The sequence below is a fragment of the Octopus bimaculoides genome, chromosome 6 (assembly GCF_001194135.2).
Source record: "Octopus bimaculoides isolate UCB-OBI-ISO-001 chromosome 6, ASM119413v2, whole genome shotgun sequence".
NCBI lineage: Eukaryota > Metazoa > Mollusca > Cephalopoda > Octopoda > Octopodidae > Octopus > Octopus bimaculoides.
In genome coordinates this window covers 30,741,232-30,756,789 of record NC_068986.1, presented here as the reverse complement: position 1 = coordinate 30,756,789, position 15,558 = coordinate 30,741,232, and the positions used below count along the sequence as shown (strand labels likewise).

At 35.1% G+C, this 15,558-nt stretch overlaps 1 protein-coding gene across 1 annotated transcript; it reads left to right on the top strand.

The window, feature by feature from the left end:
• The first annotated feature begins 1,575 nt into the window (after positions 1-1,575).
• On the top strand, positions 1,576-15,350 carry LOC106869354 (protein-L-histidine N-pros-methyltransferase). Its single transcript, XM_014915073.2, has 6 exons — positions 1,576-1,828; positions 7,027-7,217; positions 8,658-8,758; positions 10,368-10,476; positions 12,330-12,514; positions 14,493-15,350. The coding sequence occupies exons 1-6, from the start codon at positions 1,730-1,732 to the stop codon at positions 14,729-14,731; spliced, it is 924 nt and encodes a 307-aa protein (XP_014770559.1). The 5' UTR covers positions 1,576-1,729; the 3' UTR covers positions 14,732-15,350.
• Positions 15,351-15,558: the final 208 nt, after the last annotated feature.

The window sequence follows — 15,558 nt, the reverse complement described above, 5'->3', positions numbered from 1 at the left end:
TGCTGATGCTCCAAAGAGCACAGGAGGAAGTGAAGCTTCAATTAACTTTGAATGAAAAAGTGCACCAGTTTTTCTCCATTTCTCCATTCTTTTGACAACAAAATGTGAATGTCTTAAATAAATTCATGTTCAAATGATTTTATTGCCTTTTTGTCTTTATATAATCTAAGAGAGTTAAATATCATCTGCCCATTTGGTAGATACATTCATGCAACCCTTTCTTGCTATTTAAGAGTTAAACATCAAGCAATCTCTTGATACAATGTTACAAAAATTATCTCTATATTTCCTAACAAAAAGCTATCATGAAGCTATCTTGTTAAAGTCACTTGTCAGTATTAAATCCTGCTAAAACCATAGTATATTGCAAGAAATTAACTAGCTCTGAGTGTTACTTATTTCATTTGCTGTAACATATTTTGAAACTAGAGGAAGACAGAAGACAGCCTTTGTGATAACTATATAAATAAGTGGTAATCTAGAGGTGATCAATCAAGTCACAAACCAATAAGATTGTGTGGTCAAGAAGTTTGCTACAGAGCTACAGTGTTCTAGATTTGATCCCCTCCATGTTACTTTCTGTAGCAGCAGCTTCTGAAATACCCAGAGTTCCATAGGCATCACTCAGAACACAACCTGCAAATGTCACTCATTCTTACAGCAGTCCTCCACAAACTTCTGCTACTCGGTTCTTTTTCTCGCTTGAGCCTCTTCCATCCTCTCGCATAGAACAGTTAACTCCAGTAGGAGTAACTGCTTATACACACACACACGCCATCATCATTTAACGTCTGCTTTCCATGCTGGCATGGGGTTGGATGACTTGACAGGAGATGGCCGGTGGAACAGCTGCCCAGGCTCTTTGTTTTGGCATGGTTTCTACGGCTGGGCGCCCTTCCTAATGCTAACCACTTTACAGATTGTACTGGTTGCCTTTTACGCAACACTGGCACGGGTTTTACGTGGCACTGGTATGGGTGCTTTTTACGTGACACCAGCACACAAAATTATGAATGCTCAGCTGGCGAGGAATGCAGGGGACAAGGACAACAACGCTTTTACGGTAATTTTTCAGATTAACACCCGCACGATCTTCCTTAGGAGGTTAGGGTTTTAGGGTCAGGGTTAGTTTTAAGGTTAGGGTTAGGGAATTCCGTCCCTAACCGTAACTGTAACCCTAAAACCCTAGTGAAGATCGTGCGGGTGTTAATCTGAAAAATTACCGCTTTTACTTCGGTTGAAGTGTCTTTTCAAGCACAGCAAACCGCTAGGAGTCTCGGTCCCGTCATCCCCTCTGTGAGTCCCAACGTCTCATGTAAGAGAAAATGGTACTATGCAGTAGAATTTGTATATTTCATTAAAATTTGAAATATCACATTGTTGTTATCGATGTTCACGAATAGTGTAACTCTAAAATCTAAGTAACAACAATATGCTAAGATGATAATATATTTATGTGTGTATGTTTGAGTTCAAGGATTATTATCAGCAAACTTTCCTGTCTGCGATTTAAACCATAATCTTCCGGAAGAGAATTTCACGTGGTTAACCGGAAGTCTTCGATGGTTCAAGGGTGGTAACTCTTCAATAGTTAATATTATTTTATTTTCTTTTGACTTTTCGGATTTTTGCACGTTTTTTAAAAACATTAACGTGGTCTTTTTTTCGATTCATTTACCAAAACAAGTTCCAATCTGAAGTTTTTTCTACTATTTGCTTTACCGCAAAGATGTCTTTAATGAGATATAGCACCCGTTCGTCACTTGCTGGAGCAATTTTACTACGGATGAAACATGATGAAATGCACCGTAACAGTAATCATTCCTATGTACGTCACACAAATCAGTCCCCTTTTTATTCGGTAGATTCCTTGTACTTCTGCTTTAACATTTCTACTATTAATATCACTAATTGCATAATACACACCCCTACATAAATTCATATATGTGGTGCGAGTGTTTGTGTGTATTGTACGTACGTTGTGTGTGTGTGTTAGGTTGTATTATATTACATTTATTTATAATTCGATATTAGACATCACAAGCGTCAATTTTAAACTGAAGAAAGAAGAAAGAAGTTTAGAGAAACAGCAAATCCATTGACAGTTCTCAAAACAATTAGAAATTGTTTATCGGGTGACCCACCCTCACTCGGGTGCCTGTCTCGTACTGATGTCTATTATTGTCTCATAATGATGTTTGTAATGTCTAATTTGTATTAAAATCGTAGTCGTTAATTTTTGCGTTTATTCAGTTTCTTGGAATGAATGTTATGTATATTGTTTGTAGTCCTAAACAGACCTATGATCAGAAGTAACCCTGCCATGGTATCTCGTGTATTCTTCTCTTAAGATGAGCAGTGTGCTTTGAAGGAGACTTGATTTCTTTTTCTAGCGGACGATTGTCCACGTAGAGGCTCCCACGTTTGTTCAGTATTTTTAAGTCGTGTAACAGTAACTACGTCAGGATATTGATTTCCTACACTTTAGTGAATAAATAGATTTTCTGGCATTGCCTACAGATGTGTATCCACCCCCACCGACTTTGTTACCTCGTAACTTTCAGAAAAATGGATATTTTTAAATGAAATTTTCTACAAATATGCTTCAGATGATGTAGATTCTGATTATATCGGAGTATTTGTAAAAAATATTTTTCCGAGGTGGGGGTGAGGACTTTCGGAAAATTCACATGACACAGTTTTCTTTATTCATAACTTTAAGGAAAATAGGTAATTTTTAAGGAAATTTTCTACAAATACTTTTCAGAGTGTGTAAATTACGATTATATCGGAATTTGATGTGAAAAGTAAAATAATGAGCACACACACACACACACACGCACATATTGACACGCATCGCAATTTTTTCGAAATTTCAAGTTTCATTTTCTAGATATATGCGATGTGTGTCAGTATGTATATATATACGAGACCACCAAGTTAGTTTTTTCACATTAAATTCTGATATAATCGTAATCTACACACATTGAAAGGTATTTATAGAAAATTTAATGAAAAATTACCCATTTTTCTGAAAGTTATGTGTAAAGAAAGCCGTCTCGTGCAAATTTCTCGAAACTCTTCACCCCACTCTCAGAAACATATTTTCACAATAAATTCCGATATAATGAGAATCTACATAATCTAAAGCATATAAGTACACAATTTCGCATATATGTTATTTTTGTCAAACTACTACATAATTCATTTGTTCGAAGTAAATAAACTAATCATTGAAGTTAACCAGTGTATATAGGTTGATTTTTACGTAGTTGGTTTGGCTAGATCTAAATGTTTATGCATCAGTATCTCTTACTTGTTTCAGTCATTAGACTGCAGCCATGCTGGGGCACCGCTTTGGAGAATCTTTTAGTTGAATGAATCGACCTCAGTACTTAGTTTTCTTTTAAGCCTGATACTTATTCTATCGATCTCTTTTGCCGAACCGCTAGGTAACGGGGACGTAAACACACCAGTACCAGTTGTCAACTGGCGGTGGCACTTAATGACATAAAGACATACACACATACGACAGGCTTCTTTCAGTTTCCGTCTACCAAATCCACTCACAAGGCTTTGGTAAGCCCAAAGCTATGTAGAAGGCACTTTCCCCGGGTTCCACTCTGTGGGACTGAACCTGGAACCATGTGGCTGGGACGCACCCCCCCCCCCCTGACGAGGTCCTTGCAACTGTGAAGACGATGATTGAGGAACTTAGTCATACGAGCTTTAGCGTTAACAGTTCCAAATGCGAGCTGTGGCTCCTAAACCATCCAGCTTTACATCAGCAGACTGTAAACCTGTTTTCAGACGCTTTCCCCTCTATTGCAGTTTCTCCTTCATCAGTGTGGTGTCCCCAATTACTGACTGAGCTTTCGAGTTCATCTTTTGAAACAAAGTGGCCGACCTTGAGCAGCTTTTAAAGAATATTGAGTGGAATTTAAACTCAGAATGTAAAGACAGGTGAAATACCGCTTAGCATTTCGCCCTGTGGTAAAGTTTCTGCTAGCTCGCCACCTTATCACTTCTGTTATATTGAAAGGGAATGTGATAGGATGATAATTGGTAGGGGTTGTCTTCCTTGGGAATGAAGCCTATTGTTGCATGTTTCCAAACTGGGATACATCCTTTGAGAAAAAGAATGATTGAAAAGTTTGGTGAAAAGAGGGTCTGTCTCTGAGGTGTATTGTTTAAAGTTAAAACCCCCAAAAAAGAAAAAAATTGTTAGGGTGTGTAGCCATGTTGGTTTGAAGACATTAGTGGTACTTGATGCGCACTTGGCATATATGTGTGCATGGTGGTGAGCCTGGTGGAGTGAAAGGGGATAGACTTGAAGGAAAATTATCAAGAGTGTACTGTGTAGAACTGGATGCAAAGCAAACAGCAACTGTGGATACTTTATCCATAAGGGTTCTAGAAAAGCACCATGGTTGAGAAGCTGGTAGAAATCTTTTTGTCAAGGGATCAAAAGGATTGGTTATAGTTTAAGATTTGAGAGAATTTGAAAGCTGTGTGGTGCAGGGAGGATTCTTTGTAGTTTAGATGATGGTTTGCATGTTTTTTTATAACAGAAGCGCCTGGCTTAGTGTTTAGGGTTTTGGCTACATGATTGTAAGACTGTGGTTTTGATTCCTGGACTTGGTAATACATTGTGTTCTTGAGCAAAACACTTCATTTCACACATTGAGTAACCCTGCAATGGACTGGCATCCTGTTCAGGGAGGAATATATATATATATGTCTATATATATATATAAGTGTAATTAAGGGATCAGCAACAGTTGCTTCACCACATACCAAAAATTAGAAATAGCAGTTAAAGTGCTAATTACTTATTCTAGTAGTAGAATTAGCACTTTAACTGCTATTTCTAATTTTCGGTATGTGGTGAAGCAACTGTTGCTGATCCCTTAATTATACTTATAATTAAAAAATTTTTTTAATAAAAATTCCTTACCGATAATGTTTTTTTTCCATACCGAACTACTTGGTAAAATTATTAATTATTAATTTATTAATAAATTAATAATTTTTTACCCTATATCTTTAATGATTATATATATATATATATATATGTATATCCTTGGTCCAACCCATGGACAGTGGATATTAGATGAGGATGCTGATCCTAGACCAGGTGGTGTGTTGTTTTCTTGAGCATAACACTTCATCTCACTATGCTCTGTGATCACTTCAAGACCTGACACGTGGTACACAGTGCACCTGTTCAGACAATGTTGATTGATGGAGAGAGTGAGCTGATGTGTGGCATGAACACTCGATCACTATTAACAAATCATTTGTGCAGGTCGCTTGACTAAAGCTGAATGCTCATACAACATCTTCGATGGGAGAGTCTGTCTTATATATATGCCAGAGGAACCGTGAAACTGGTCCTATGCTCCTTACAGAGTAATGTGGACTAAAGGTCACATCTTTACAGTTGATTGGTCAGTATTTAGCAAGGTGTGCCAGCTATAAAAACAGCAACTTCAACAATATCCATATGTCCAAAGTCTAAACCATTGAAATAATACTGGCATAACAAAAGGGTGTAAAAATAATACAAATTAGTGAAATAAAACTGTTAAACATATTTGTAATTTGAACTGAATTTATTTTCAATTTTGTAAGAGACAAATAGCTTAAATTTTGAACATCACTAAAATTTCTTACAAATTTGACTAAGTTGTTAAAAACTGAAAAAGATGGTTATATTCATGTACCTTATATTAGTTTCAAATTTTGGTACAAGCCATGTAAATTCAGGGGAGGTGGGTAAGTCAATTATATCGACCCCAGTGCCCTGAAAGGATGAATGGCAAAGACAACTTTGGCGAAATGTGAACTCAGTATGTAAAGACGGAAGAAATGCCACTAATATTTTACCTGGTGTGCTAACAATTCTGCCAGCTCGTCGTCTTAAAATATTTTGTTGTTACTCAGCCCACTAGGCTGTGTGTACAAGATATTCATGTACCAAATATTCTTTTCTTCTCTAGGCACAAGGCCCGAAATATATGGAGAGGGGCCAGTTGATTAGATCGACCCCAGTATGCAACTGATACTTAATTTATTGACCCCGAAAGGATGAAAGGCAAAGTCGACCTCGGTGGAATTTGAACTCAGGACGTGAAGACAAACGAAATACCGCTAAGCATTTTGTCCAGCTTGCTAATGTTTCTTATTTCTTTATTGCCCACAAGGGGCTAAACACAGAGGGGACAAACAAGGACAGACAAAGGGATTAAGTCGATTACATTTACCCCAGTACATAACTGGTACTTAATTTATTGACTCCGAAAGGATGAAAGGCAAAGTCAACCTCGGTGGAATTTGAACTCAGAACGTACCGTTAAGCATTTCATCCCGCTTGCTAATGTTTCTGCCAGCTTGCTGCCTTTCATGTACCAAATATTACCAACAAATACATCAGTCATAAACACTCTCAAATCTATTATACTGTGTATTCATTTATACTTTTCTCTTATATTTCTTGTTGATTTTATTTTCTTAACATTTAAAGAAACAAAATAAAAACCCTAATAAATTTTGTGTACAGGCATTGAGGTTAATTTCCCCAAATTTGAACATTTCCATGTGTGTATAGTTAATTTTAGTCTGGAAGAAATGGAGCTAATGTGCTTTATGTACAGTGGCATAGCATAGATTTTTGGTTGCCTTGTGTGATAGCCATATTGATCACCTTCTTCCTTAACTCTGTAGCATTTGGATTACTCTGTCAAATGTAATACTTATTTATTCATATTGTTTCAAATTCATGTATTATCTCATAGCTTCAAGATTTTGATGATGTGATTGTTTATTTATGGAATGACATTGTAGGGTAGTTGTGAGAGGCTGGATATGGCCAGTTTGAAGATAAAACCGGGAAAATATTTGTGTGGTCCAAGCACTCATACATCCCACACTATTTTATTTGGTTGTATAGGGAAGGAAACATGCTTTAATTGATTTAAAATTCTGAAATGTTTAAAAGATTGTATTTATTTACTAATTTTACAGTGGTATAAAGTGAACCTAAAACGAATTCCTGAACACATGCACAAGAAATTTTACTGTTTGCACCAAGATGAGGAAACCAAAGAATTCTTAGAAGGTTGTTATGAAAAAGCTGACTGGATTTTTACTCAGATTTTTTACTCTCTATTTCGATCAATTTTAAGCTGGTTTATGACCAATACTTCAATTAATGCGTAAGTAAAAGTTTTGTATTTATCCAGCTGTATTTTCCTTTACAAAAAAAGAGAAAAAAAAAAAAAAATCAGTGTTATATTTTCATGCTATATTTGTAAACTGAGGAATTATATTATGTATACTGTTTATATTGTGAAGGCGCATGGCTCAGTGGTTAGAGCATCAGGCTCACAATCATGAGATAAAAAGTTCGATTCCTGGACCAGGCTGTGTGTTGTGTTCTTGAGCAAGACACTTTATTTCACATTGCTCCAGTTCATTCAGCTGTAGAAATGAGTTGCGACATCACTAGTGCTAGGCTGTATCAGCCTTTGCCCTTTCTTCTCTTGGAAAACATTGGTGGTGTGGAGAGGTAAGACTGGTGTGCATGGGCAACTGCTGGTCTTCCATAAACAATCTTGCCCAGAACTAGGAAAGTTCCCCTAGGAGGGGAACTTTCTAGGTGCAATCCCATGGTTATTCATGACCAAAGTGGGTCTTTTACTGTTAATATTAGACTGGTGTCCTCATCTTGATTGTTGCTTTCACTATGTTTCGGCTGTTGTACTCTTTATTTGATTCATGGGGGTGTACTGTTCTCATTCCACATTTTGTAACATAGTAGATAAAGACATTGGTTAATGCAGTCACTTAGAGATTCTGAGTTCAATCTCAAAAAAAGTACTCAGGCAGTTCACAAAAAAATCAACCAAAGCAAAAAATGTTATGAAATGCAGAGAGCGGAATGAGAACAGTGTATCCCTGGGGATCAAATAAAGGGTTAGGTTTGAAATTCTGATACAACAATAGAGTTCAACACCAGACACCTGATGAAGGCTGGAATGAAATCAACAGTCAAGATGCAGACACCAGTCCAATTTCATATTTTTCTTTTCAAAAAGGTCTTATATTTGTTTGTATTGTGATTTAAGTACATTCAAACAATCCATTTCCCTGTTATTTTGTGTCTAAGGCTTATGTTTGACAAAAGATTCTTATTACATACCATAATTTTAGGAGGCATTTTTCATGATATGTCACCTAAATAGCATGCATCTCCTCTATTAGTTGATAACACTGAGACAGTCTTGACAGAATTTAATCTTAAACCTTTTCATACCAATTTACCTTGGCTTGGGTTCTATGACACAAAACCCACCCATTTTGAATTGTTTGTATCTAAATTAATATTTCTCATCATCACAATTTTATGATTTTTTTGTTGAGTACTGATCCAAATACCAGCTTAATAATGGTAAAGAACCTTTATCAAACCTTTTCCCATCCTCCTCCTCATCATCATCATAGTTCAACGTTCACGTTCCATGCAAGTACAGGCTGGCAGTGAGGTGACAGAGTCGTTAGCATGCCAGGTGAAATGCTAAGCAATATTTTGTCTGACTTGTTATTAAATCAATAGTGAGTATACTGTTAATCAAATGTATGTTGGTTTTTTTCAGGTATTTAAATCGTGGATCAATGTTTGTTTATTCTCAAGCACATTTTATGAAATTGTTAGGGTTGAGGGAAACAACAGTTTTTGAAAATTTAATCGATTTAGGTAAGTTAATTGCTATTAAAATAGCAGCATTAATATTTAATTTTCCCCCAAATGTTTCTCAAATGGATTTGTTTTGCAAGATTCCTGATGTGAAATCATGTGCTGAAACAGATATATTTTGGGATGGTCATTTTTTTTTTTTTTTTTGCCAAATAAACATATGCACTATATATTCATTCTTCACTCATTTATTATTGTTCTTATTTTATGTCCATTGTCTGGAAATATTTTGCCACACACCTGTGACTCCTTCAGCAACTCTCCATCCTGTTCTGTTTAGTCCATTCTCTATGGACTAAACAGGACAGGAGGAGACACATAGGATGGAGAGTTGCTGAGAGGTCACAGGATGTGTGCCAAAAGGCAAAAATAATCAAATAGGTGCAGGAGTGGCTGTGTAGTAAGTAGCCTGCTTACCAACCACATGGTTCTGGGTTCAGTCCCACAACGTGACACCTTGGGCAAGTGTCTTCTACTATAGCCTCGGGCCAACCAAAGCCTTGTGAGTAGATTTGGTAGACGGAAACTGAAAGAAGACTGTCGTATATATATGTATATGTATGTGTGTGTATATGTTTGTGTGTCTGTGTTTGTCCCCACAACATCACTTGACAACCGATGCTGATGTGTTTATGTCCCTGTAACTTAGCAGCTCGGCAAAAGAGACCGATAGAATAAGTACTAGGCTTACAAAGAATAAGTCCTGGGGTTGATTTACTCAACTAAAGGTGGTGCTCCAGCATGGCTGCAGTCAAATAACTGAAACAAGTGAGAGTAAATAAGAACAATAATAAATGAATGAAGAATGAATATATAGTGCATATGTTAATTTGGCAAGAAAAAAAAAAATGACCATCCCAAAATATAACAATATGCTTTTCTCAAATATATTTATCAAATTATTACTAATAAATGCTAATATGTATATAGGTCAAGACAGGCTTGTTTGTTTAATCTTTTAGCATTCAGACTTTTCTGTCAAATGTAATGCTAATCTATTCATATTGTTTTGAATTAATCATGCATTATCTTGTAGTTTTGAGATATCAATGATGTGATATCTATTTATTTTTAGAATGACATATTAGGGTAGGTGTGAAAAGCTGGATCTGGTAGAATATTTGGGCCGGATATGGCCAGTTGAGAATTTCACTTTGCAACCATGTGGTTTTGGGTTCAGTCCTACTGCATGGCACCTTGGGCAAATGTTTTCTACTTGAACCAATTCCTTGTGAGTAAATTTTGTTGTGTGTGTGTGTGTGTTTATATTCTGTGATTGCACAAAAAATTGCTGAACTACAGTTAATATTGTCTATTGTCATTTCCCTGTCAAGAAATTGTTCATTCACTCTGTTCTTTTGAAGGTGAATGGAATGAAAATTTCCTTACTTGGAAATACAAGGAATAGCAACAGGAAATAAGTCTATCTATCTGTAATACACCTCAGCATTATGAATTTGTCTAAACTACACTAGTATAGAAAAGTATATAAAAAACACAATTCCCTGTTTTGTATAAACATTTGTATAAACATGTGTTATCTAACCCTTTCTGCTTTTCTCTCTTTGTAAATTGAATGAAAGAACATAGTAATTTGTCTGTTATACAGGAGCCGGTGATGGAATGGTTACCAAAAAAATGGCTAGCTACTTTAAAAATGTCTATGTAACAGAAGTCTCAAATCAGATGAAAATACGGTTAAAAGAAAAAGGTTTCATGTTCGTATTTGATTTTGTGGTTTTATTATTTTATGTAAATATTATTTGGGCTGAATCAATGCCTCACAGTTGGTTCATAAAACAATATATAGCTGATTAACATTGTAAAACTAGTCTGTTACTATATCATATTTATTCATGAATCATACACACTTCATTCTTTCCTTCAGATCAACCAATTTGAAAAACGTTTTTCATTATCACTTGTCAGTAAGTGCATAGGACACTTAACCTGCTAGAAACAGCAGCCAAATTGTTTTTAAATATCTCTTTACCATCTTAGAAAAAGGAGGCTATTAAATAATGTAGTTTATACTTGCGGTCTTGAAAATGGCAGGATAATCATGGCTAGAACACGTTTGATCCTAGATTTACTCAATCAGGGCTTAAACAGCTATCTCTAGAATTGTGTCTTTCAAAACTTGCTTTTTCTCTCATTAGCTTCTCTCTCTCTCTCTCTCTCTCTCTCTCTTGCTCTCCCTATTTTGTCTATTTCATCTTTTATGTTTCTCGAAGCATTAATAAACAATAATTAAAATTAATTATAGAACCAATGTCAGTAAGAGCATTAAACTTTGATGTAATCAAAATAGAATTTTTCAGATGCTGTTTCTGTTTTAGTCTCATATTAAACAGGGTGAAATGTTAATGCTTTCTGTATAAATTATACTTTGCTGTAATTCCCTTTTCAAAAATAAATACAACGGTTTTGTATTTCTTGGTTGTAAATTATTTCACTAGTGGTAACTTTCTTAGCGTAACAATGAACAGATTTTGAAGTAAAAACTTCAAAGCATATTTTCTTATATCTCTGATAGATGAAGTTCAGTCCTGAGTGATAAGACAGTTATAAGTGCAGGCATGGCTGTGTGGTTAGGAAGCTTGTTTCCCAGCTGTATTATCTTGGGTTCAGTCCCACTGTATGGCAACTTGGGTAAGCATATTCTACCAAAGAACTGGGTTATTCAAAAATTTGTGAGTGGACTTGGTACATAGAAACCGAAAGATGTCCATTATATATATATATGTGTGCGTATATATATATATATATATATATATATATATATATATATATATATGTGTGTGTATATATATATATATATATATATATATATATATATATATATATACACACATATATATATATGACCAAGCTCGTCGAAACGCCGGTGTTAAAACGTGGGTAGCTGATGAAGTAGAATGTTCTCTATGTGGCTCGTGTGTTCTCGTCTACGTTTGTTTGCAATGTCCTGTACCCAGATATGCACCTATACATACAGGTGGATGTCGGTATGCACATACCTGTACGTATATATGCATATACTCATTTACTATTTGTTTATATATATATATATATATGTGTGTGTGTGTGCATTTCTCTAGATATCATATGTTGATTGTAAATGAGCATCATCGTCGTACAAGCATGGTTGTTCGTTTCTAGTCATTCCTGAAAAATATGTCTGGCCATGGGAAAATATCCTACTTGGAAACAGGTGAGAGGGTTGACAACAAAAAGGGCTGCTGGCTGTAGAAAATTTGCCTCAAGTTATTCCGTTTGACCCATGCAAACGTGGAAAATAAACGTTAAATGATGAGGATGATATAAAAGTATATGTTAAAATTCCCATATATTAAACAAAATAAGGTCCACATAAGATATAGTTAAACAGAAAATAATTTCCTTTTTAGTTTTTCCATTTTCTGAAAAAAAAAAAAAAAAAAAAATGTATTTGAAATTGTCAGTGTGCTGCAAAGTTATCTCCCTTGAAAATATGCTTGAGAAATACAAGATGCAATGCTAACATTTTTGTGTATCATGTTGAAAATATTTATTTATTTATACCTATTAGAAACCTCGAGTTGGATAGGTGGGCACATGGAGACATAATTTACGATGTGGTAACCTGTCTGAACCTGCTTGATCGCTGTAATGAGCCACTCACCATTTTGAAACAAATAAAGGGTGTTCTTCGGCGAGGATCAGGAAGACTGATTATCGCCCTTGTTTTCCCTTTTAGTCCTTATGTGGAAGAAAGTAAGTTTTCATTTTTTCCCCCTACATATTACGCTGTGATTTAAATATAAAATGGTTCTTCACTATATTGCAAGATCATCTATGGCTGTCATAATTAAAATACATTAGAATAGTGATTTGTATAATTGGTAATGTCATAATGTCAAACAAAATGCTGTGCAGTATTTAGATATGTCATTAGATTTTGAGTTCAAATCTTGCTGAAGTTGACTTCGTATTTCATACTTCTAACAGTTGATAAAATAAGTACAGATTGAGATTTAATGCACTGCATCCTTTGTTGTCTTTTCTCTTTGTGGTAAGAAATTTGTTTCCCAACCACATAGTTCCAGGTTCAGTCCTAGTGTGTGATACCTTGGGCTAATGTCTTCTAGAGCCCTGGACTGACTAAAGCTCTGTGAGTGGATTTGGTAGATGGAAACTGAAAGAAGTTCGTCATATATATTATATATATATTTAGAAATGCGTATGTGGATGTATGTTCCCACTTATGTGATCTCCCCATAACTTAGCAGTTCTGCAAAAAAGACCAATAAGTACTGGGGTTGATTTGAGCGACTAAACCCCTCGAGACAGTGCTCCAGCATGGCTGCAGTTCAATGACTGGAACCAGTGAAAGATATAAGACAATATTCTGCTTGCATCAGGCTACCTGGATAAAAAAAAACTGCAACTCTTGCATTATATATTGCATTGTTGAAGTAAAAAGGAGAAACAAAATAATTCAGAAATTGCTTTTGTTTTGCATAACTTTGAGATCAGGGAGTCTCCTGAGGTTGAGCTGCTTACTTTTCCACATTGACAGGTCATAGCTCTGGTACTGCAGTTTTGTGATAAGAATGTTGAAGGAAAGAATTGAAAGATGGATTCTTCAAGTGAAGTCAGCTAGCAAGAGACCTAGGTGTAGACTAAGAAGAAGATGGTTGGATAATATTCATAGTCTCAGTCAGTCACTCTTGGGAATCTGGTCAGTAAGTATGTATGACAGTTGCTTCTGATCAGACCCTATGAAAGGAGGTGCCCGAAGACTGTACCTCCATTGCCGTCTCAGGAATAGAGGGCAGTGAAAATGAATGAATGTATTGTATTTATTATATTACTGGAACAATTGTTTTGTAAATGTGTTTGTTCTCTGTACCACTAATCTCTCATCTGGTACTAGGCAGGCAGACTGACTGAAATAAGGAATGTTAAGTATTTTATAACAGAGTGACTGTTATAGGGTTTTAACATATGATTATGAGATCAGTTGTCCAGCACAAATAACCTTATATTCAGCTTTCTTTAATATGCTAATAACATGTATTGCAGGGATAACATTTACTATAGACAGTAATAAATTTTAAATGAATTTCAGGAGAAATTTCAACTGTCTTTCATTCAGGTTTGTTTTTATAGAAGGTGCATATATGCTTGTGTTGTGAAGAAGTTTGCTTCCCAATCAATTGGTTTGGGGTTCAGTCCTACTGCAAGGTACCTTAAGCAAATGCCTTCTACTATAGCCCCAGGCCAACCAAAGCCTTGTGAAAGGATTTGGTTGATTTAAACTGAAAGAAGCCCATCATGTGTGTGCACATACATGTATATTTATGTGGGTGTCCCTGTTGGCAGAAGCTGCAGTTTTCATCTGGGGAAAATCCCTTTATAGATGCATTGTTAAAAACACAAAATATGCCTCAGAGCTAGGCAAAACAAAATCACCTCAGAAATGACCTGAAGTATATTGTGTTTTATAACACAATATATCTAAAAGGGGATTTTTCCTAAACAAAAACAACAGCTTCTAACATTTCAAGTACACGCATTAAGTACATTGTATTGAACGAGTTTTAATACAGAGCTGCTTCTATTACATAATTTAAATACATCTACAATTGTTTTTTTTGCTAGACGTTTTCATGAGAAATTAACTTTTAATTTATACAATAAAATTTGGTTACATATTTCTCAATATGCTGAATTTACTTTCTTATTTTAGATTCTGTGGATCATACTTCAGCTGAGAAATTAGACATTAAAGGTTCTGGTTTTGAAGAACAACTTGTAAGTTTTGTTGACAATGTCCTAGAGCCCCTCGGCTATGAGTTGATGACATTTTCACGTGCTCCTTATATATCAGAAGGTGATATTTCAACATCCTTTTATGTAATTGATGATGCCATATTCATTTTGAAACTCGCTGACAATACTACAGAATATTGCAACAACGACAAATAACCTTGATGAACGAAAAAGGAAGACCAAAATATCTAATTTTATATATAAAAAAAAAATAAAATAAAATAAATATATATATAAAAAAATATAATGGACCATATTTGGCTCATGTTATACGATGCAAAAGACTCCAATGGATATAAAACATCAGAACTAATTTCATCCCTCTCAAGAAAGTGTAAGTGGGATGAAATCTGTTTAATATTTGAAAAAAACAAAAAAACTGAGTGATGGAAATTGGGTATGATACTAAAACAGATCTGACTCCTTTGTGTATTGGGCAATATTAATCTAAAATGTTGCTAGCATCAAAATGGGAAGCATTCTAAGGAATGGCCATTTTACGTGTAAGGCTTCTATTGGGTCTGAAATTATTTAATTATTTCTCAACTGTACCAAGCCACTGAAATCTAGTGGAAATTATACAAATCTACATTCTTTCAAAAAAAAAGAAAAAAATGAAAAGAGAAAAAAATCATCATGCAATTATTATTATTGGTAAATATAATTAAAGAAAATAATATTGCTTTTAAAAAAATTATTTTTGTTTAATAATAAAGAATTCTTTCGCAATGCATTCAAATGGTTGTAAAATTATAAAATTGATCAAACTCTTTTATGCTTTTATTTGTTTCAGTCATTTGATTGCGGGCATGCTGGAGCACCACCTTTAGTCTAAAAAATTGACCCCAGGACTTATTCTTTGTAAATCTAGTTCTTATTATAGCAGTCTTTTTTGCTGAACTGCTAGGTTACAGGGACGTAAACACACCACCGTCAATGGTTGTCAAGCAATGTTGGGAGGAATAAACACAGACACATATGTA